General features: G+C 52.8%; 2 protein-coding genes across 17 annotated transcripts in view; one reads left to right on the forward strand and one right to left on the reverse strand.

Moving 5' to 3' along the window:
• The window catches only part of PPP1R12B (protein phosphatase 1 regulatory subunit 12B), a 151,681-nt gene extending 139,031 nt beyond the window's left edge, over positions 1–12,650 (forward strand). For 4 of the 7 annotated variants that reach the window (XM_075910196.2, XM_075910200.2, XM_075910194.2 and 1 more), the window contains 2 exons: positions 1,330–1,507; positions 6,815–12,650. In XM_075910196.2, coding sequence (XP_075766311.2) covers positions 1,330–1,464 — 135 coding nt within the window. In that variant the 3' untranslated portion in view covers positions 1,465–1,507; positions 6,815–12,650. The remainder of the gene's footprint in view (positions 1–1,329; positions 1,508–6,814) is intronic. The other 3 variants (XM_075910197.2, XM_075910195.2, XM_025181043.3) reach the window with 1 other exon arrangement.
• Positions 12,651–15,489: 2,839 nt separating this feature from the next.
• SYT2 (synaptotagmin 2) overlaps positions 15,490–19,932 on the reverse strand; it is a 130,870-nt gene continuing 126,427 nt past the window's right edge. For all 10 annotated transcript variants that reach the window (XM_075910218.2, XM_075910221.2, XM_075910223.2 and 7 more), the window contains 2 exons: positions 18,935–19,068; positions 15,490–17,933 (listed from right to left, as the gene is read on the reverse strand). In XM_075910218.2, the coding sequence (XP_075766333.1) occupies positions 17,727–17,933; positions 18,935–19,068 (341 nt within the window). In that variant the 3' untranslated portion in view covers positions 15,490–17,726. The remainder of the gene's footprint in view (positions 17,934–18,934; positions 19,069–19,932) is intronic.

Consider the following 19,932-nt stretch of genomic DNA (forward strand, 5'->3'; position numbering starts at 1 on the left):
CTGCTCAACGACCCTTTCCTCTGCTACATGGTGCTGCCTCGTGCCTCTGTCAGACTGGCTCCTGGCAGTGAGGAGTGGCTGGTCCTGTCGGGGAAAGGAGACTGCCGAGCCTGTGGTCACTTCCCGTCACTGCGCCTTGGCGCACATCCCCAGCATGGAGCTAACCAGCAAATCCTCTGTGTATGATTAATGGCTGATTTTCATCTCATGTCTGCTGCTCTCACTGCTTTTCCTTTTTGTGTGCCGTCTGTGCTGTCTTTCATCTTGCTTTTTCCCCTCTCCTGTAGCAGCTATAACCATACTCTTACATTTGATGGGATTCGTCTCTTTACTGCCCTGTGTCCATTGACGCGGTGTAATTGGGAATGCCTTGTTCCTTGTGTGCCTGCTGTTCAGGCTGCTCGTTAGAGCAGCACTGTTTGGGAAGGAAGCTATTTCTCTCCCTGAAAACCAGACTGATTCCCCAGGGTCTGGGTGGTGGCGGCTGTCACTGACTGAGACCCAGGCTCTGATTGAGCATGGGTGGCCGAGAGAGGAGCCGAGTGGTGATCTGGGGGGATGTGTAAATGCGCACGTGGGCACGGCTGGTAGACACCTGGCCGCAGTGTAGAAGATGCTGTCGTTCAAGGTGGCTGAGCGATGGGGTCCATAAGGCAGGATTGCAGGCATGCAGCAGGGGCACTGCTAGAAGTATGCAGGCGCGTCAGTCTTAGCCTGGAGCTGGCTGCTCCTTGGGCAGAGTGCGGCAGGTCAGAGCCCTGGAAGGTACAGGTTCGCCTTCCCTCGGCGTATGGAAATAACCCTGCAGGCGGGAGCGAGAAGGACCGGAGAGTTAACGATCGGTGCAATCAGTATTTTAAAAATTCCTCTCTGCAGTTCTACTGCAAGAACCCGCTTTACTCGCCGAGCGGCTTTTGTTCGGTAGGGGGGGGCACGTGAAGAGGAAGTTAGTCTTAGTTGCCCCCGAGTTGCTTTCAAAACCATGGCCCCTGTGGCCAATGAGTCATTGCTGTTGAGCTCTACGGACAGTGCAAGGGGTGTTCAGGGATGCAGGGTTGCTGTGTGTGGCGTGCCAGGACAGCAGCCTGCGAGAGAACGCTGCTGTTGTGAATAAAACAGGTGTTTGAGAGGGTGTAGCGGGAGCAGAAGGGAGGGTGTCTGAGGGCTCCTCCTAGCACGTCAGTGTCGTGTGTGCTTTCACATCTCCACTTCGCGCACAGTGCTTGCTGCTTGGTCTTTTAATGCTTGTGAACTAAATTCACACGTGTGGCCTCTTATATCCTTGGTCTGTTTTGTCTGTCTGTCCACTCCATCTCTCACTCTCTGCAGAACCTCCACCAGCTCAAACAGATTCACACCCTGAGGCAGATGAACGAGCAGCTGCTGGCCGAAAACAGGGCCCTGACCCGGGTCGTAGCCAGGCTCTCGGCGGCCAGCGAGCCCCCCGAGACAGAAGAACTATAGCTTCTTCCCCTCCAGGTCACCTCGCCTCCTTCCTCTGTGCCAGGCAGGTCTTTCTCTTCTTGTCTGAACTGTCCCTCCTCCCTTTTCACTCTTCAGGAGTGGAGCTGGTAAGTCTGTGGCTCAAAACACAGCATGTGGCACAAGGGGAGCATCCACCCTGAAAAATAAAACCGCCACCATGCTGACGGCCTGTGTCTGGAGCCGGGGCGTAGAGTAGCTGCGTCTGGCTTCTCTGCTCTGTGCCCCACCTTGGCAGTGCTGCCGTGCTACTGGAGCCAATCGCTCCCAGCCCAGCGGCGATTTTCCATGGTGGGCCTGGCATTAGCGAGCATTGTCCTGTGTAAAGGGAAGACTTTAACCCTTCTCTCCAACTGCTGTGCGGAGAACACCGTAGGGCCGGGAGTGGAGAACAAACAGCTCCTCAAAACCTAAATATTTGTCCTCGTGCTCCGCCATGACCCTTAATGCTGATAAATGGACCCGTTACTTGTATTCTGCCATCCCCATTCATTGCATCTTCAAGTGGGAACAATGATTGCAGCTCATAACTGATCACACCAGGTACAATGTATAGAAGTCAGAAGTTGGCAATTAATATTCCCTGCCTGTCACCAGCATTCTCTGAAGCCAGAGTTAACCTCCTCGGGGGATATGAATAAGCATTACGCTCTGAAATGTGCAAGTGTCGGGGATGTGGCCATTGAAAGCTGCATTTCTAAAAGAATTACTTCTGTAAGGAGACAGTTTGTCCCCCTCTGTATTTGGAAGGGCTGGAACTTAAATGCAGCATTTACACGATTTCCCCCAAGCAATGTGCTTGATGGTTAACGTGTGAGCAGGTACGGGGCATACAAGGCATTTGCTTTCTTCACCTTTAAGTTTCCTGCAGAGCCATTATGGTTTGAAAGCCCCAAAGTTGTCTGTCTGGATCAGTGTTGCACAGCACGTGCCAGGCAGTTAGATCTCTTCTGTCGTGCTTGTTTCTTGGTCAGTGTGGATGTTAAATCTTAACTGCCCTTTGAGCCCCTGTCAGTCTTGTGCCATGCTAGTTCAGAGGTACATGGTGCACTCCAATGTAGCTGTAACTAGGGAGGCAATGTGCTTCAAGCTAGGAGGCTGCTTCATATGAAGAAGGTAGAACCCTTTACCAACATGCGGGTGATTATTCACTGGGAGAAATGGCCAAGGGAAGGGGTCAAGTCCCAGTCTTTTGGAATCTTCAAGACTTGAGGTCTTTCGAGAGGCTAGATAAACACACGTTTAGGCTCAGTGCAAGAGTTCCTGGGCAAAAATCTCTGGCCTGTTACAGATGCAGAACAAGGAGCCAATGGTCTCAAGTTGCAGTGGGGGAGGTCTAGGTTGGACATTAGGAAAAACTATTTCCCTAGGCGGGTGGGGAAGCGCTGGGATGGGTTCCCTAGGGAGGGGGTGGAATTCCATCTCAGTTATGATGTCCAACTAAGGCTACGTCTAGACTATGTTCTGTTTTCGAAAGAGGATATGCAAATTCCCTGAAAAAGGCCCCCCAACCCCCCCCATCCAGACTACTTTCACTTTCTAAATCTCTACTTTTGAAAGTGAGATCGGAAGAAGATATGCAAATTCCCAGGGAATTTGCATATCTTCTTCCGATCTCACTTTCAAAAGTAGAGATTTAGAAAATGAAAGTAGACTGGATGTGGGGGGGTTTGGGGGGAGCCTTTTTCAAAAAACTGCTCTTCCTTAAATGAGGTTTATGCATTTTTTTCGAAAAAATTTTCCCCAAAAAAACCGTGTCCATACAACTTTCGCTTTCGAAAGTGATATCGAAACATTTTGAAAATAGCACGTAGTTTAGACATACCCTAAATGAGCTAATCATGCCTGCCTCACTCTGCAGCTGACTCGCTTATCACCTTGAACAGGGAGCCCAACCTGTTTCCCATCTGGAAAATGAAGAAAATGATAGTTTTCTCTTTTTTTAAAGTGCCTTGATCTAGGAGTGAAAACTGACAAGTATTTTCATTCCCATGAACCACTCCATACATCATGGTGGTGGTGCTATTTTCAAAGGGCTTTATTGAATTTTCCAAAACTTCCCATCCCTTCAAAAGGTCCCCACAGTTTTCTCTTCCCAGTCACTCCCTCACATGGGCCGGGCATGCGATAAGTGAAGTATGTTTGCAGTCTTACCAGATTGTTACATGAACAGCCAAACAATGCTGCAAGGCATGTGCCCAAGACTGAATTCCTGCCTCTGTTGGTTCAGCTCGTTCATTTGCAGTGTGGTATTTATTGACTATAAAAGTGTTCAGCTGCCTCTGTCATTGTCCATCTGGTTTGTCGTTTGCAGTATAGTGACACAAATAGCGAACCAGTATATGCGGCAAGTGTGTGTGTTGGGAGGGGGGCGTTTGGAAAGCTTGACTTTCTGCCCTCAGGTCTCTTCTACGTTCAGCATCTCCCTTGGGAGTAGTTGGCTCCTGTGTGCAGAGCTGAAACTTGCTTTTCTTGTTCAGTTTGTAGTCTGACTGGTGCCTTGGTGGAACTTGCTTGTAAATTGTGGCCAAGCTCTGAGCGTCCAGTAAGCTGTGAATGTGGAGGCACTGCTATGTAATGTCTTTACTCCTTATGGGAGCCCAGGACAGAATTACCCCTTCCCTAACCAGGAGACACCGACAGTAGAGCCTGGTCAGCCATTTGGGTTTGTTCAGACTTCCCGATACACCAGCATCCACCAAACAGCTGTAGAGGACACCGGTTCCTGCGAAGCTTTGCTTGTCAAGAACCTGAATCCAGATATGCAACTAGGAACCAGTTTGTGTATGGCCGTGCTGAGTTTTGCTTGGGCTGCAAATTGAGTTGGGAGGCAGGAGAGAAGCAAAGATCCAGGGGTGGCCCGTGGCTAGAGGCGGACTCAGCCGCCGCCTGGGGCGCCCACTGATGACGTCAGTCCATTGACGGCCCTGCAGGTAGCGGCGCTGATCACGCGTTCCGCCTGGGGTGCCAGCTGCCGCAGCCAGCCTCGGGCCGCTCCTGCAAAGATCCCAAATGCTTTCCCTGTTTCACGTGGTCTCTTGGGAGTACAGTGATGTACAGTGTTCCCCATTCATCCAACAGTGGCACCTTAATGTTTTTATTGGTAAAACTGACCAATTGCAATAAAAATACCCAGACAAATGCTTGTCTTTCAAACCATCATATAGCTCATCCATACAACCGTTACAAAGTAAAAGATCCCTTGTTAAATCCCCACCCAGCCCTTGCAACCCACAACCATATTTCGCACATCTCCTCCCACAAAACATGCAGCCTTCAGCTCCAGCAGTTTGGCCCAGTTACCTCCTCTTTGCCGTGTTGAATGCCATTGTGCAGGTGGAGGTGTTTTGGGGAGCAGTGTGGATTTGTAGTTGGCTACACGTGCTTTGTTGGTCTGACTGTCAGTGGAGGGATACAGTGTGTCTCGCTTTCAGGGCTTGCCTGTTTTGCAGGAGAGTTAATGAAGCAATCTCCTGAAGCTGTAGTGAAGTCCATATTGGCACAGGCGAGAATTGACACGGATAACGTTTCAGTATTGCCTCTGTCCTCTCCCCTTCCAGTTTTCAATGGATTGCGTCAACCGCGAGTCCAGCTCTCCCAGCTCACGCCATTCCCGTGAGCATTCTTTCAGGGCCTAGCTTAGTTTAGACGAGACCAAACTGCCCTGTGCACTCATTGGGATTGCTGACTTGACTCCTGTCATCTAAAGAAGTGGTTTTTTTAAGTTTTTCCTCTTACAGACTAACTCAGCTACCCCGCTTTCAGCTTTGTGTGGAGGTACCGGGAAGACTTGGGAAACAGAAATAAAAGTTCTTGTCTGCCCTGGAGGACTGGTGGCTGGACAGCCCAAGAGGGGATGGGGACGGTCCATCACTGTTGTGACTTGGATTCCTAATGAACGCTATACAGGAAGGAAGGGTTTGCTCTGTCAGGGTGTGTCTAGACTACAGGCTTTTGTCGACAAAAACTATACCTGCGTCTACACTACAGCCGAGTTCTGTCGACATAATGGTGACAGAACTCGGTAGTTTTGTTGACAGCGGTAAACCTCATTCCACGAGGAATAACGCCTTTTGTCGACAGAGTTCTGTCGACAGAAGGCGTTATTGCATCTACACTGTCCTTTGCATCTACACTCTCATGTCGACAAAGCACCTTGCTTTGTCGACAGACCTGGATGTAGTCTAGACGCTCTTTGTCGACAGAAGCTTTGTCGACAAAAGCCTGTAGTCTAGACGTACTCTGTGTCTCCTCACTCCTTCAGTTGCAGTCTGAAAACTTGCAACGCAGCCCAGAGATCAGAAACGGCACACGCTTAACTTTCAGAAAATACTTCAGGTCACCCTGAAAGCAAGGCTGTCTATCTTAACTAGCCATTGGCAAACTATTTGTGATCTCATAGTGAAAATTGGAGTATTGCATCCGATTCTGGGCCCCCCGCTACAGAAGGGATATGGAGACACTGGAGAGGGTCCAGTGGAAGGCAACCAAAATGATTCAGGGCTGGAGCACACAGCTTACCAGTAGCGGCTGAAGTATTTGGGTTTGTTTAGTCTGCAGAAGAGTAGAGTGAAGGGCGATTTGAGAGCAGCTTTCAGCTTCGTAAAGGGAGGTTCCAAAGATGGACAGAGGCTGTTCTCAGTGGGGGAAGAAGGCAGAACAAGGCCCAATGGTCTCGAGTTACAGTGCGGGAGGTCCAGGTTGGATATTAGGAAAAACTATTTCCCTAGGTGGGTGGGAAAGCACTGGAATGGGTTCCCTCAGGCGGGGGTGGAATCTCCATCCCTAGAGGTTACGTCCTGGCTTGACAAAGCTCTGGCTGGGATGATTGAGTTGGGGTTGGTCCTGCTTTGGGCAGGGGACTAGACTCGATGATTCCTGAGGTCTCTTCCAGCCCTGGGATTCTATGAATACTATTCCCCTATCCCAGCCTTGCCTTTGTCTGCTGCTTACCCCATTTTGTGTTGTGCTGGCACAACAATATGAGTAAATGCTCCCTCAGAACCAGCTCTCTGGATCTTTGGCTCGTCACTGCCCTAGGTGTCATTCAGAGAGCTGCCTCTGTGCCTGCACCTCTTCCCATCTCTCGAAAGGGCCGCTTGTTGAACAGTTGCAGAGGGTTTTGGAAAATCTGCCTGGCTGGGGGCGAGGAGGCAAGTGGTACTGAAAACACTCTGTGTTTGTCCCGACATGTGAGCGGTGCTTTCTGGCCTACCATAATTCAGGAGCCATGAGCCTTTCCACCAGCCAAAGGCTTCCACGAGCCGGGGGAGGCTGCCGTGGCGGTCGCAATGAGCTGTGTAACCCTTGCCCTGCCTTTGTCATTGTGCAGGTGTTGACAGAGCTGAAGTCAGACAATCAGAGGCTGAAAGACGAAAATGGAGCGCTTATCCGTGTCATCAGCAAACTCTCCAAGTAGGACGTCAGAGGGAAGGACGGAGGGGGCTTCTGTATGCAAGCGGCCAACCCTGCCACCCAACCCCCATCCACCTCTTGCCTCCAGTCAGAAGTACAGCAAGCGTTTCAGCTGTGGGAACAATGCGCCTCGCCCCCTCCCCCATCCTGTCCCCTCATTGTACATTCCCTTGGCACCCCTCTGAATGCACCCCCAGCCATTTTATTGTTTTTAATTTAAGCATGTCGTGGTATCTTGGACATTTTATTCAAGGGGAGAAGACACGCAAGAGCTGGGTTGGAGCTGCCAAAACGCCCTGCTCCAAGCCCAGCTGTGTCCACGCTGGACTCCTGTCTGGAGCAGAGACGCTTCTGCTATAACCAGCGATCCAGAAACGGTGACGTAGCAGTGATCTGTGTCCAGAACCTTTCTAGCGGGGGCGGGGCACATGAGCAGGAGCGGTTACAAAGCGACGCTGTGAAAGCCAAGAGGGCTCGTTTCTGTCACAGACTCTGACGACAGCTGCTTTGCACGGAGACTCTGTTCTCCTTTTGTCCCGGCAGCTGACTTTATTTAATGTTAGATTTTAAACCGGTTGGTGTTTTCATTTCGGAGTCCTACGCTCAGGACCGTCCCTCTCCCCTGGCCCATGCTTCATTTCTGCAGCCCAAATGATCGGGTGTCACTCTGTACTCCTGCCACAGGTAATGGTACTTGCTAACTGCATCTGGGCGCTCTCGGAATGAGATTCATCACTGCTACTGGCCGGGGTCTGATGGAGAAACTGAAGCAGTAGAAATCGCCTGCTGCTCTCGCATGCAGGTGTAACAAATCTGGGTGTAAATATCCATGCAGGGAGGTATGCTTGCGCAAGAAACCAACCCCCACCTTCCAGTGGCAAAAGGAGCAGCGTTTGCCTGTTAGTGGTACTTACCTGATAGCACCCTGTCCGGTTCTCTGAACAACGTAACTTCCCGCGAGAGCAGAGAGTGGTGAAAATGCAGGCGTACTTGAGCTGGCTTGCAAGGGGCAAGGGTGGAGAGGCCGTGTTCAGCGACGACAAGGAGAGCCCAGCCTTGGTCGGCCAACACCACGGTTGAGAAACCTTGAGCAATGATCAGTTGCCAGTTGCAGGTCATTCTATAGTGGCAAGAATGAGCTGGCGCGTGCTGCTAACTAGCTGTCTGGGGTAAAGGGTTTTGATTGCTGGAAGCTAGCAACAGGATCTGACCCGGACAGAGACCTCAGAAGGGTCTTTCATGTCGTGTACTTAAAACACTTAAAATGTTCACCTCCATGGGCATTAAGGGGACTCCTCCAGGGGTGTCTCACTTCTGCTTTCAGCAGCCAGTGGCAGTTGGGCGTGAGCTGGTTCCCACATCTGCTGCACTCTTAAGAGGACGGCCTGTGGTGGGTTCAGAAGGGCTGCTCTTTGGCCAGAGATTCCAGTGCTGGGGCAGGCAATGTGAATCCAGCCACTAAATTGGCAGGGACAGGTGAGTGACTTGCACATGGAGATTTATTCTCCTTGCCCAGCGGGGTAAAGTCTACCTCCGTCTCTAGCGTCTTGGTTATCGCTTCAGGAGGTGCTGGCCTGCAGCACAGTTTCTTAGCTGCCTTCAGTTTTTTTTGTCCAGAACTTTTTCGTACCCACTGCCTGGCTCTTACGGTACATCCAGCGTCCTCTGTGGGGCGGCACAACACAACCCATATTCGAGCCTCAGTGCCGCCACTCAGCCAGTGGCGTCTCGTGTGTGTGTGTGATGAGACCCCACTTTTCCTCTTGATGTAAGGAGTTGTTGCCTCGGCAACACATCTGCTCCGGAGAGGAAGAGTTCGAAACGAATAACGGCCCCTGGGCCTTCTGCTTCTGAGCCAGAGATCCTGCCTTCCACTGGCTTCCTTCCAGAACCCCCTCGCGTCAGGAATCAAAATGGGGCGAATGCTTCTGTAGCTTAATTCCTCGCATTGTATCCACGTGCTGCTCTCCTCTAGTAAGTCCTTGTTCTCTGCGGCTTTCCTCCTCCTAGAATTGTCAATTTATGACCCACTTCCTCTTTCAGATTTGGAGGGTTACGTGTGGATGTGACAGGAGCTTGCTCGGGTCCTAGGATGTGTGGAGGTGAAAGGTCTACCCCCAGCAGTGGGCCACAGATGTCTCTGTGCAGCAATGCCTTTCAGCTGGCTGGTACGCAATTGAGTCTCTCCTTGACGTGTTTTCCATTGGACAAGACCCGCTGCCTGGGGTGTTTTGTTTTTCCAACCAATTCTGCAGTATTACATCCTTGCAGTATGAGTTGGCCACTACCTGCCTGCATCATTAGAAAGATGACATTCAGGGATCCTTCATTAGGATCAAGTGAAGTAAAGGAAAAATCTGCAAGAGCTAATATGGGGTGCAAGTGGTGTGTTGTACCTGCCATGTGAAGCCAAGACACACTACATTAGGTGTCTGTTTAGCACTGTTATCCTCATCTCTGTCTAGGTTAGAACTCACATCAGCAATGTAATGCCATTGATTAGCCAGAGCTATGAAGATTTCATTGTCACACCGTGCTGTTATACACCAGCTCCTTTGCAGTCTTTCCTGAGCTCAGTTGGCCATTGCTGATTTAACTGTCCCGCTGCGGAGGTAAAATGCAAGGTGTGGCTTTCTATGCTCCAGGCCGAACGATAGGACACAGCTTTTAAAGAATGGCCCGGTTTTAATCCCTAGCATTTGGCAGAAGTTACCCCTAGGACGCGCTGGAGATTTTTCCAAGCAGTTGCTTTGGTGTGAACTCATCTTTATCCAAGAAACTTAACATAACTAAACATAACTGCGGGACCGTTTTAATGTGCTGCTTACTTTGCCAGGAAACTCTGCTATATCAGTTATTTTTCCATAACAAGTAGAATTCACACCTATCCTTTTACCTGGCAGTGAAATCTAGAGGGTTTTTTTCTGGATAAAAATTGCTCAAATATTTTTGGCATGCAAGGGTTGGGTTTTAGCCAGGCTATAGGCAAGGATGACATAGCATTGCGGTGACTCCTAGCATTTTTTCTGTCAAATATACATTTTGTGAGGAGGAAAATGTGGAAGTTGGAGCTTTGTGTTCTAAACGCCCCAATGCAGGGTGTGGAAGGATTCTGTTTCAATTGAAAGGGGGAGGAGTCCACCTCTTACAACTACTTTCCCATCCACAAAAGACATCGACACTGAACTTCAGAAATACTCTTGCACCTTTTAAGTGCTTGGTTAGATCTCATAAATCCTTATGCCGCAAGCTCTGTGTATCGCCACCTTTGACTAGCTGGACAAACAGGGGTATCCAAGGATCACAATCCTAACCCCGAATAAGGAAGAGCTGCTCTTGAGCATGGACTTGGGTTTCAGCTTTATGGCTCACATGTTGTGAAGTTGGGGTTTATCGAAGTGGGCGCAAGTCTGCCCAAGGTGAGTTTTTTGGGTGAAATCGGAGGCTTGCTAAGAAGCGTATCTGGGATGTTGGCGTTTGGAAGAAGCACTCCTCCCTTGCATAGGGGATGTAGCTAGTTTTGAAAGCTGCCAGTGTGGGACAGGTCTTGTCTGACGGGCTGTATTGGCTGGAGTAAATGTGAATGAATTGGAGGCCGCTGCAAGGGAGTGACCTCTAAGCTATGAAAGGGCACTGCATTTTTAAAAGCGAATGGCTGCACAGCTGCGTCCTCTCTAGGGTAGGTGCATAGTCAGTATGGCTGCAGTTCTCTTACACCACATGACTGCAGAGTTGATCTAATTGATGATCTGCTTTCAGTTGACGTCGTGAATTGTCTAGTCCAGAGATTAGACCAAATGTGCTTCAGCCAATCAGAGAGCAGCTTATCTGAAGTGGTGCCGGTTTTCAGAAGTGTCCTGCACTCCTGCAAATGAGTTGGTTTCAGACTGGCTAAGGGATTTTGTGTCTTAAGTTTTGCTCAGCGACTTAAGTAGGCCATACAGGAATCCGATTGGCTGGCAGAGTCTCCATGTGATTAAACAGTAATTTAAGTGGGTTTGGGCTTCCACCAGCCATCACAGGCGGTTCTCCCTTCCAGCTGTCAGTCCTGATGAGACTGGAGCATGACCAATAATCGGGTGACAGGTAAGGTAAGGCGCTGGTAAGAGCTTCACTGTGTTTGCATCGGGTGGGTTAAGAGATCTTGCCATAACTAACAGGACTTTCTCCTTGTCTCTAATACCTAAGGCAACTCTCCCGGGGCTGAAAACCCAGCCTCATCTCGAAGGGCCTCTCTTGGGTTTCTCTCACTCATCCATCAGCTAGGGAGAGCCACTGACCTCCAAGGAGAAGAGTCTCAGCCCCTGATTTGAAATGTTGGTCATGTCCACACACTTCTCTCTCCTTTCCTGTCCGCCACCAAATGCCTCCGAACGTAACCCCCGTTGCTCAGTCTAGGCGATTTGTTTCGCTGCCAATGCGTCCGTGACGCTTGAATGTGCTCCCTGGCTGGGAGCGAGGAGACATAGGCCTCCCTAAGTCTGAGCCACAGGACTTGGTGTATTTCTTAGATTGCTTTCTTTTCGACCCTTGGCAATAACATACTGAAGAAAGACTCTTTTGCTCACTGGCGATTGGGAGTTGCATTGCATAGACTTGTCCACAACCCATTTCAGAGGGAGGAAGAGTTCTCCTGCCCTCAGTCTGAGGGTCACCTGCAATTGCAAAAGCAGCAGCTAGTGACTGATCACTCCCCGACTGAGCTGTGGAAAGCCTCTGCCTGCCCTCTTGTTACCTGGCTGATCAGTCAGGCGTGCCTGTGAGAACACCTTTCCCTCGGTGGAGAATGAAGGCAGCTTTGCCGCTGTCAGTGGTGAGAGGAACCTGGACTCCTGGTCTGACACTTCACTCTGCCTGTGATCCGGATTCTTTGTGTTGTGCTAGGTTCCCTTTCTCCATACTTCTCTCCGGGTTATTCCCTTTCCTTTGGGCCATTACCCTCGCCGACCAGGAGCTCAGAACAGCTTTTGGGACTGTTTGGAACTAAGATTTTTCCTCAACTCGCTCTGCTTTTGCTACCTTCCTAAAAGACACGTTGATGGGGGAGCTGAAGCAGGTTCTAGCTTAGAAAGTAAAATGGCCTTAAAGAGTTGAAAATAGGGTCAGTTTCTGGTTTGGAAAAGTCTGCAGTGCCCGTGAGTGCCAGCTTAGCTCACTGCGGGGTCTGCAGCTAGACACATCTTTGCGGTACTAAGGAGTCAGAACCCCCCCCCGGGAGCATCCCTTGAGCAGTTCACACAAGGCTACCCTGACACTGACTGGTCCGAGGGTGGATTCTTCCTTTCAGTCCCTTTTCCCCCTAAAGGCCAATCCTCTAATTCTGCCCTGGATGGGAATTGGTTACTTAATTGCTGTGGTTCCCTGGGGGACCTGTCGAGGAAGCCAAGTGCTTTCCAAGGAACAGCCATGCCCCTCGACCGCTCGCCCTTGGCAGAGATGAATTGACTGTGGTGTTGATTCATTCCCGTTCCAAGCAGTACGTGTGCTGTACTTACCCGTTGCAAGGCGAGGGCTCCAGCTCATTGTAAATACACGACTTGGAGAAGGCAGGACTCGCTGCTGAAGTGGTGGGGAAGAATGTATTTTTATGCAACTTTGAGTGGCCTTTCAAACCCTGAGATGAATGATTTTCTTTTACTGGTTGTTGTTATATAGTATTATGTGTTTGAAAGTTTGGGAATAATATTCACATCTATATGATGCTTGTAAACACAACAGTATTTATAAATGGATGAAATAAAACAGTGTTTTAACTTCTGCCTCTGTCTGTCTAGCAGGGAAGTAGCATGGTGACTTTGGATGCAAAACAAACCTGATGATTTCCCCTAAGAGCAGCCAGACAGGGTAGGTCAGCTGAGCCTGTTACTTTGAAGGTGAGGGTCAAAGCACAGAAACCATGTTCCCCTTTTATCACTGTCGTGTCTTAAAATCTTACCAGAAATTTCCTTCCGTTGTTTGTGTTGCATTAGAAATACCTGGTCCTGACTCACTGGTGTTGGTCCTGGCTTCGGCCCAGTGTAACCTCCTGGGGCAGAGGGGTTAATATTTGTTTACATGGTGGTGGCTGAGCTGGGGCCAGTGACCAGTCTGTTCTGACTTGGAAACACCTCCAAGGAGTGAAATTGCAGTCACAGAACCCTAAAGCTGGCAGCGACCTCAGGAGTCAAGTCCAGCCCCCTACCCAAGGCAGGACCAATCACCATAGTCGTTGGTTACGGACGATGGAATCAGAATGAAACTTAAGGCCAACATGCAGCATTTCCCAGAGATCCCATTTTTGCAGCAGCCCACGGCTGTTTGGAAGCTGCCCCCGGCATGAGGTACTGGGCTGTGAGCCAAACTTTTATGGACCCATCCCTTTTTAAATACCTTTCCGGTTCTGGTTGTAGCACCTTGCATTCCTCCCACTCAGGTCCCTAGGCCGGGAGGAGACCAGGATCTAGCTTCTGCCAATCACAGTACAGCTTGCCAAGGATCAGTTCTAATCTTACTGATTCCTCGCTCCAGGGTTAGGACAGCCACGCTGGAGCAACAGGGCCAGGAGAAGCACTTTGGAAGGAAACCTATGGAGCGCCAGCATGGGTGAGATTTGCAGTGCTACTGCTGTGGGCCCTTCCCTAGCGCCGTGGGGGTCTGGGCCAGAGTCTGTGCGCCCTGGCTGCAGGCATCAGGTTCTCTCTCCTCCTCCCAGATGGTAGCAGCCCCCCATGTGCGTCCGCTCACCCTGCCCGGGCCCTTGACGCGCTAACACACCAGCGAGGCCCAGCCGCTGCTTTCAGCTCGTTTCTTTAATAAGGAGACGTACATTGTTACAAAAGAACAGTTTGACAACAGAGACAGAGTCCACACGAGGGGAGGGGCTAAAAGCCGTTTCCTGCTGCAGTTCAGTGCTGCAGGCGGGGATGTGGGAGATGCCAGGTGGGAGCTGAGGTCCAAGTGATCTCAAGGATGGGGGAGGGGGAGTTGCATGGAAGGCAGGGCCACCCACCCTAGCCCTGCCTGAACGTCATGTTTTGAAGACGGAGATCTTGTGCCTTCCTGCCGGCAGCAGCACGGGCTGTGAGCCATGGGCCTGTGCTGGGGTGGGACGGGAGGGTACACGACTGAAATAGGGGGCCCACCCCTGTGGCTAGCAGGAATTTCCCAGCATGGTGCGGCCATGCGTGTAGGGTGTGCAGGCCTGAGATGGCGCCTGCTCCTTCCCCAGGGTGCGCTGGGCTTCTCTGGGATGCTGAGCCTCACCTAGGCCTGGTCCCCTTGCCCAGAAGGCGGCAGGGAGACTCAAGACAGTGTGTGCTCCAGCTCCCCCTGGGGGCATGATGCCCTGGGCCCGGTCCTGTCTCTCCAGCTGGGCCTTGAGCCTGTTGAGCAATCTCTACCCTCCACAGTGCTGTCACGCCGGTGCCCCTGTCTGGAGCACCAGGCTCAGGGTCTGTGCCCAGTTGCTGTCAGCCAGCAACAGGTCCGGTCTTTTTGGATCTCTAGGCCCTGATACAACAGGCAGGCCCTCGGGCAGCACCAGGCTGGCACTGAGCACTACGGGCCTCCCCGGCATGTAACACAGGGATCCCAGTGTTTCAAACAGTGACGTTCAAACCCAGCTCCACAGGGCTTGGCTGTAGCTCTAAGCCAGGGTGTGGCCTCAGCCAGCCTCTTCCCCCCCCCCAGTCAGCTGCCAGGATGAGGATGTGGGGTTTCCTTAATGAAACACGGGGAGACACGTTACCAAGAGGGGGCGGGAGGACGCAGAGGATCACCTGGTGGCCCGTCCCACACGAGGATCCTGGTAGGCCGTGATCTAATATGGCTTCTAAGTTTGCTTTGACAGTAAAATGCATCACACAGGACAGGACGCCAAAGCCACAGTGCCGCTGCTATCTGGACATGGTATAAATTCAACAAGATACACTTTTGCACATTGATTACAAGACGCACATAAAATTATCCCCCCTACTGGCTTATCTACCCCCTCAGCCATTGTGGAATGGAGCAGGCATGCTTTGTTCCTTACTGGTTTAAAATTTGTTTTCTTAATTGACAAGACATGAGATTGTTGAGCCTACTGCCGTTGGGCAATAAAGGGTGGGAGTGTTCAACAGTTCTAGCCTCTTAAGTAAATCCGCTCCTACCCTGCTTTAAAAACAAGGCTGCCCCCTTGGCGTGTTCTGCCCAGTGAACAATGGCTCCGAGGTGTTCGGAGATGGATTCTGGTCTAGCCATGCTGCTATTTACAGAGTGGTTCTCGGTCATGCACTGGGACCACGGCAGGCTGGGTTTTGTGGCTAGCTATATACATGTACCTTTACGCACAAGGGAGAGGTGGGGAGAGAATGTGGCTCAGATGGCTTGAGTCAGTTGGGAAGGGGGCACTCTTCCCCTTAAAAAAAAATTCCTAGATCTCTTCCCCCTCCCCTCAACTTTTAAACAGTCCAAGTTAATAATGTACCAAATTCTCTAGAGCAGGACTTGGTTGCGGGCGTGCAGTCTCCACAGGACCGGTGTGACCCCTACTGGCTGCCACTGGCTTGGGGAGCAAAACGGGAAGGGGGGGGGGGGCATGGGCCTGATGTTATCCACCCTGCCCCCACCCACCAGTTGTGCTCAAGGCTAGTCCTGAGCAGGGTGGCCTCGCGCACAGCTCCCCAGGGCCATCGTTGCATGGCTCTCTCTCACGTCCCAGCTGCCATCTTTAGACAATGGCTGTAGAAGTGAAGAGAGTGGGTGGGGTGAGGGTCCCAGAGCTGGGTGGGCTTGGTCTCAGGAGTAAATGAACTGACCTGCTTGGATCAGTCTCAGAAATCTGGGGTGTGTTATGGCACCTGGGTCTGTAAGTCCGTCAACTTTTCACTTCCTTGGACCAACTCATTATAGAGCCAAGGGCTGGCCCATCTGTGTGTCCTACAGCCCCTGCCCCCCGAGCACGCCTTAGGCCATGCTGGGCCCACACGGCGGGCTGCTCTGCCCCCGTTCCTGCTGCATGGAGCCCTGACTCTGCTGCCCAGACGTGCACCGTGGCACAGGCCGGGTGGTCGAAGGCTCATGGAGCAGTGAGGCTGGCTTGTGCTTAAAGCTTGTGGCCAGACCTGGAACTCCACCAGCTCTCCCTCCTGCAACAGGCCCCGGGCAGGATCACTAATGCTCAGAGCAGGGATGAGGCGGGTTACTGTTGTGCTAGGGCACAGGGGATGTGAAACTGACTCTCCCCCCACCGTCAGTTCCTGTTCCTGCCCTTCCCACTCACAAGATCCAGCTTTGACAGCTGCCCAGCCCACTCCCTCTGCCTAGTTCCTAGGCCAGTCACAAGCAAGGGGCTGTTCAGCTGCCCTGGGAAGACCCTTCCATCACCCGAGCCACCTCTCTGCCAGGGAGCACTGCAAGGACACTGCGGAGCCAGCTGCCCTGGTGCTGCAGCGGCCCTGTGAGCGATCGGCAGCACGAGGTCCAGAATAAAACGCTCCTGGACTCTCGGCAGGAAAGGGCCGAGTGGATGCTCATCATGGTACAATCCACAGAGGAAAAGCCATGAAAACTGAAGGCCTCTTACAGCCACAAAAGGGGCCAGGGCCTCACTTGGTCTAGTGGGACAGCGCTGAGCAAACTGGTTCCTTGTGCTGCTCTGCCCAGGGACTGAGCTCAGCCTGTTTCCTTACCCAGTCCAGTCCTGGCCCCTGGAAAAGGGAGGCAGGGGACCAAGCCATTCAAGGCTACAGAGCAGCTGCAGCTTCCATCTCTGGCCCTGAACCACTGGGCCACCTGCAGCCACACCTGCCTCCCCCCACCCAGCCCTGCTCCCTCACCTGGAGTTCCGAAGACCTGGCCCTTTAAAGCCGTCCTGGGCTGTTTCTGGCTCTACACTTTTAGGTCATGCATCTTCCGATGAAGTGATGTTATGCAATGCATGATGGGAAATCAGCTGCTTTCCTGTCAGACTGCCCAGCCTGCAGGGATGGCTTTAAGCAGCTGTTTTGGTAAATCAGCCGAGACGCTGACTGATGGGGTGGGCCTGTCGAGTCCAGCTGCTGGAAGCCTGCCTGGCAATGGTCATTTGCATAAATAGCCCATGATGCTGTTTTTGCAAAACCGAGACTCGGCTGTGCTCGGTCCTGCACTGAGATTGGAATCGTGACTGTTCAAAGCCATGCAACTGCCTGGTAACGCCCCCTGCTCTGGCAATCGCAGGGGGCTGCAAGGTTCAGTGCCCTGCCTAGCTGCCCCAGGGTGGCAGTAGCTGCGGGTCCGTATGCCCAGCAATGCACCTGGTGTACTAGAAGGAAGGACACCTTAACATGTCCGACGGAGCCTGGGCCGCTCCGGTCCCAGCAGGGCTGCTCGCTTGGGTCTCTGGGTGGCTAACGGGAGGCAAAGCAATGACATGACGTTCCCAGATGTTCTTTACAGCAGACCCCCGCGTCCATCGGTGCGTGTCCCAGAGCAAGCACAGTGTATCTGGTCAGCTCACGTGTATGCAGGCTTAGCTGTCGCCTCAGCACAATGGTTGAAGGTCCAAGTGTAAACCCGAGGAGAACGGAAGACGCTGGGCTGCCCCGGCCGGGTGCTCGGTGGCCCGAGGCAGAAGCTGGCTCGTCGCATTGGTGGAACAGCACGTAGAAACAATGAGACATGCAGCAGGGGGAAGCGACGGTGCAGAATAAAATGGCCCCTCCCTGTCTTTCCCCATGGCTCAGGACTCTCTGGAAACTCTTCCTTGGCCACAGCGGGTGTTGCAGCGTAACACAAAATGGAAGCAAAACCAAAGGTTGCAGAACTGAGGTATCGCGAGCGCTGGGTTGCTGAGAATGTCCATAGGCGACGCTGGGCGCGGGCGCATCCTATTTGTTCTTCCCCAGAGACGCGTCCACCTCTTCCTCCGGCTTGAGGGAGTGCCACTGGGCGATGGGCCGCCGGGGGTTGGCCAGCATGTCGGACCAGTGCCGCAGCTCCGTGCCGCTGGCGCTGGAGCCCACGAATATTTTGCCAATGGCTTCGTTCTTCCCCAGCTTGTCGTAATCCAGGACAGTGATCACCACCTGCACTTTCTGAGGGACACGGACACCGTGTTACTACCAGCCTCGCAGCTGCAAAAGCCCAGTGCAGCCCCCGTTCCCCTGCAGCTGGGAGACCAGTGCCAGCCTGCCCAATGACACCTTGTGACCCTGAGCCCCAGTACCCAAGGGAATCCTGGTCCCAGCTCCCCCAGGCTCACCCTGTGTCTTCAAACAGCTCTCCTGTCCCAGCGTAGGGCTCCCAGCTGAAGGGGCAGGTCTGGCCTGAAAAGGGGCCATGGAAAATTGGCAGAACACCTGCTCCCCGTGTCCCAGCTCAGCTTCTGAAACAAGTTAGTCTCTTGGCGCTCCCCGAATCCTGCACCATTTGAATTGCCGCGGCACCGGGACAAGCCCTGAGGGCGGCTGCAGGGGCAAGTGTGAAGGTGCTGATACCAGCATGCACGCCGGTCAAGGCACCTTTAGTCCGAATCCCTGCACCACACGAGTGCTTGTGCTGCTAGAACTGTCCGTTTAAACAAATCGCTCCTGTGACCATCAAATCACCGAAGGGACCTCGAGAGACAACGAGGCCAGTCCCCTGCCCTCACGGTGGGACCCAGCACTGTCTAGGCCATCCCTGACAGGCGTCTGTCCAACCTGCTCTCAAATATCCCCAGGGGGCTGGGTCAGTCTCGCGCGGTAGTTCCCAAACTTTTCGGCATCACGCCCCCTTTTTGATTTTTGAAAAACCCTCCCCCCCCTCCCCCCCAAATAGCAGTAAAACTTGAGCAAAAAAGAAAAAAAGGCACTGACCAGGCAGCAACACTTGATTGGGAGGGGCTGGGTCGCCTCGCACCCCGGGAAGTTCTCCATGTCCCCAGTTTGGGAACCTATGGTCTAGATCATCTGAAGGCCGGAGTGGTCACGTTATGTGGATGGAGCATCACAGGGGAAGGGTGTGACCCGCCCAATCAGAGGATCCCAACTAGCCATGTCACCCGTCCCTATGCCCCACCCCAAACCTCCCGCGATGAGAATCTCAGCACAGGCACCTGGATCTGCTCGAAGGGGATCTCGAAGCTGAAGGACTCGTTGAAGTAGGGGTTCAGGGTCTTCTTCTTCACCGTGGTCTTCTTCTTCTTCAGCCTCTTGCCGTTCTGCGTCAGGTGGATCTTCACGTAGGGATCTGCACGGGGACAGGAGAGGGCAGGGGAGCCAGGCTGGACTCGGGGGTGCGAGCAGCAGTGAGTGCATCATGCAATGTGACCCACTGTCCAATCAGGATGATTGCTCTGAATACAGTTCAGTCTCTAAGGGGGCGGAGGTCTGAGAGCACAGGGCTCTTCAGTGGAGCAGGCAGCTTGGGTCAAGCCAGGGAGACGGGGAGCCGTGACGGGAGCCAGACGTGTTGCTGCTGCTCCAATACGACCACCCAGACCCGATTCTCCATGCCCCAGAGCAGCGTGTGTTTGAGCTAGCCATGTACTCAGCCCTCTGCACTGGGGTCGGCACATGCTAGGGCCACGGGGAGTCCAGCCCCCCAGAACAGACACAGAGCCAGACCCGCTCCCCCCACTTGGAGCTGGAGGGCTGGCTCCGGGACAAGAAGGTGAAGGTCCCTAGAGCACTCTTGTAGCTGGAGCTCTTTGGCCTGCTCTTCCTAAAGCCCATCTGCAAGCCAGTCACTGGGGGGCGGGTAGGGGGATTTTCCCTCCCTCCCCCCCCGGGAAGGGGCCAGTGAGCCGTCCTTGGGAGCAGCAGGCATGGCCATGGCTGGAGATGGGTGAGGGGAGCCTCTGGCACCGAGCACTCCGGTGTGTGCCCAGAGCATGGGATTCCTTGCCGGGATTACAGAATCACAGGGTCGGTCCTCAATCAACCCCACCTCAATCTTCCCAGCCAGGGCTTTGTTAGGCCAGGACGTACACACCTCTAGGGACGGAGAGTCCACCCCCTGCTCCCCCCAGGGAACCCGTCAAGGGCTTCCCCCCCGTCTAGGGAAATCGCTCGTCCTACTCTCTAACCTTGCCCTCCCCCAAGCGCATTTCCC

The sequence above is a fragment of the Pelodiscus sinensis genome, chromosome 27, assembly GCF_052426305.1.
Source record: "Pelodiscus sinensis isolate ZL-2025 chromosome 27, ASM5242630v1, whole genome shotgun sequence".
NCBI classification, from domain to species: domain Eukaryota; kingdom Metazoa; phylum Chordata; order Testudines; family Trionychidae; genus Pelodiscus; species Pelodiscus sinensis.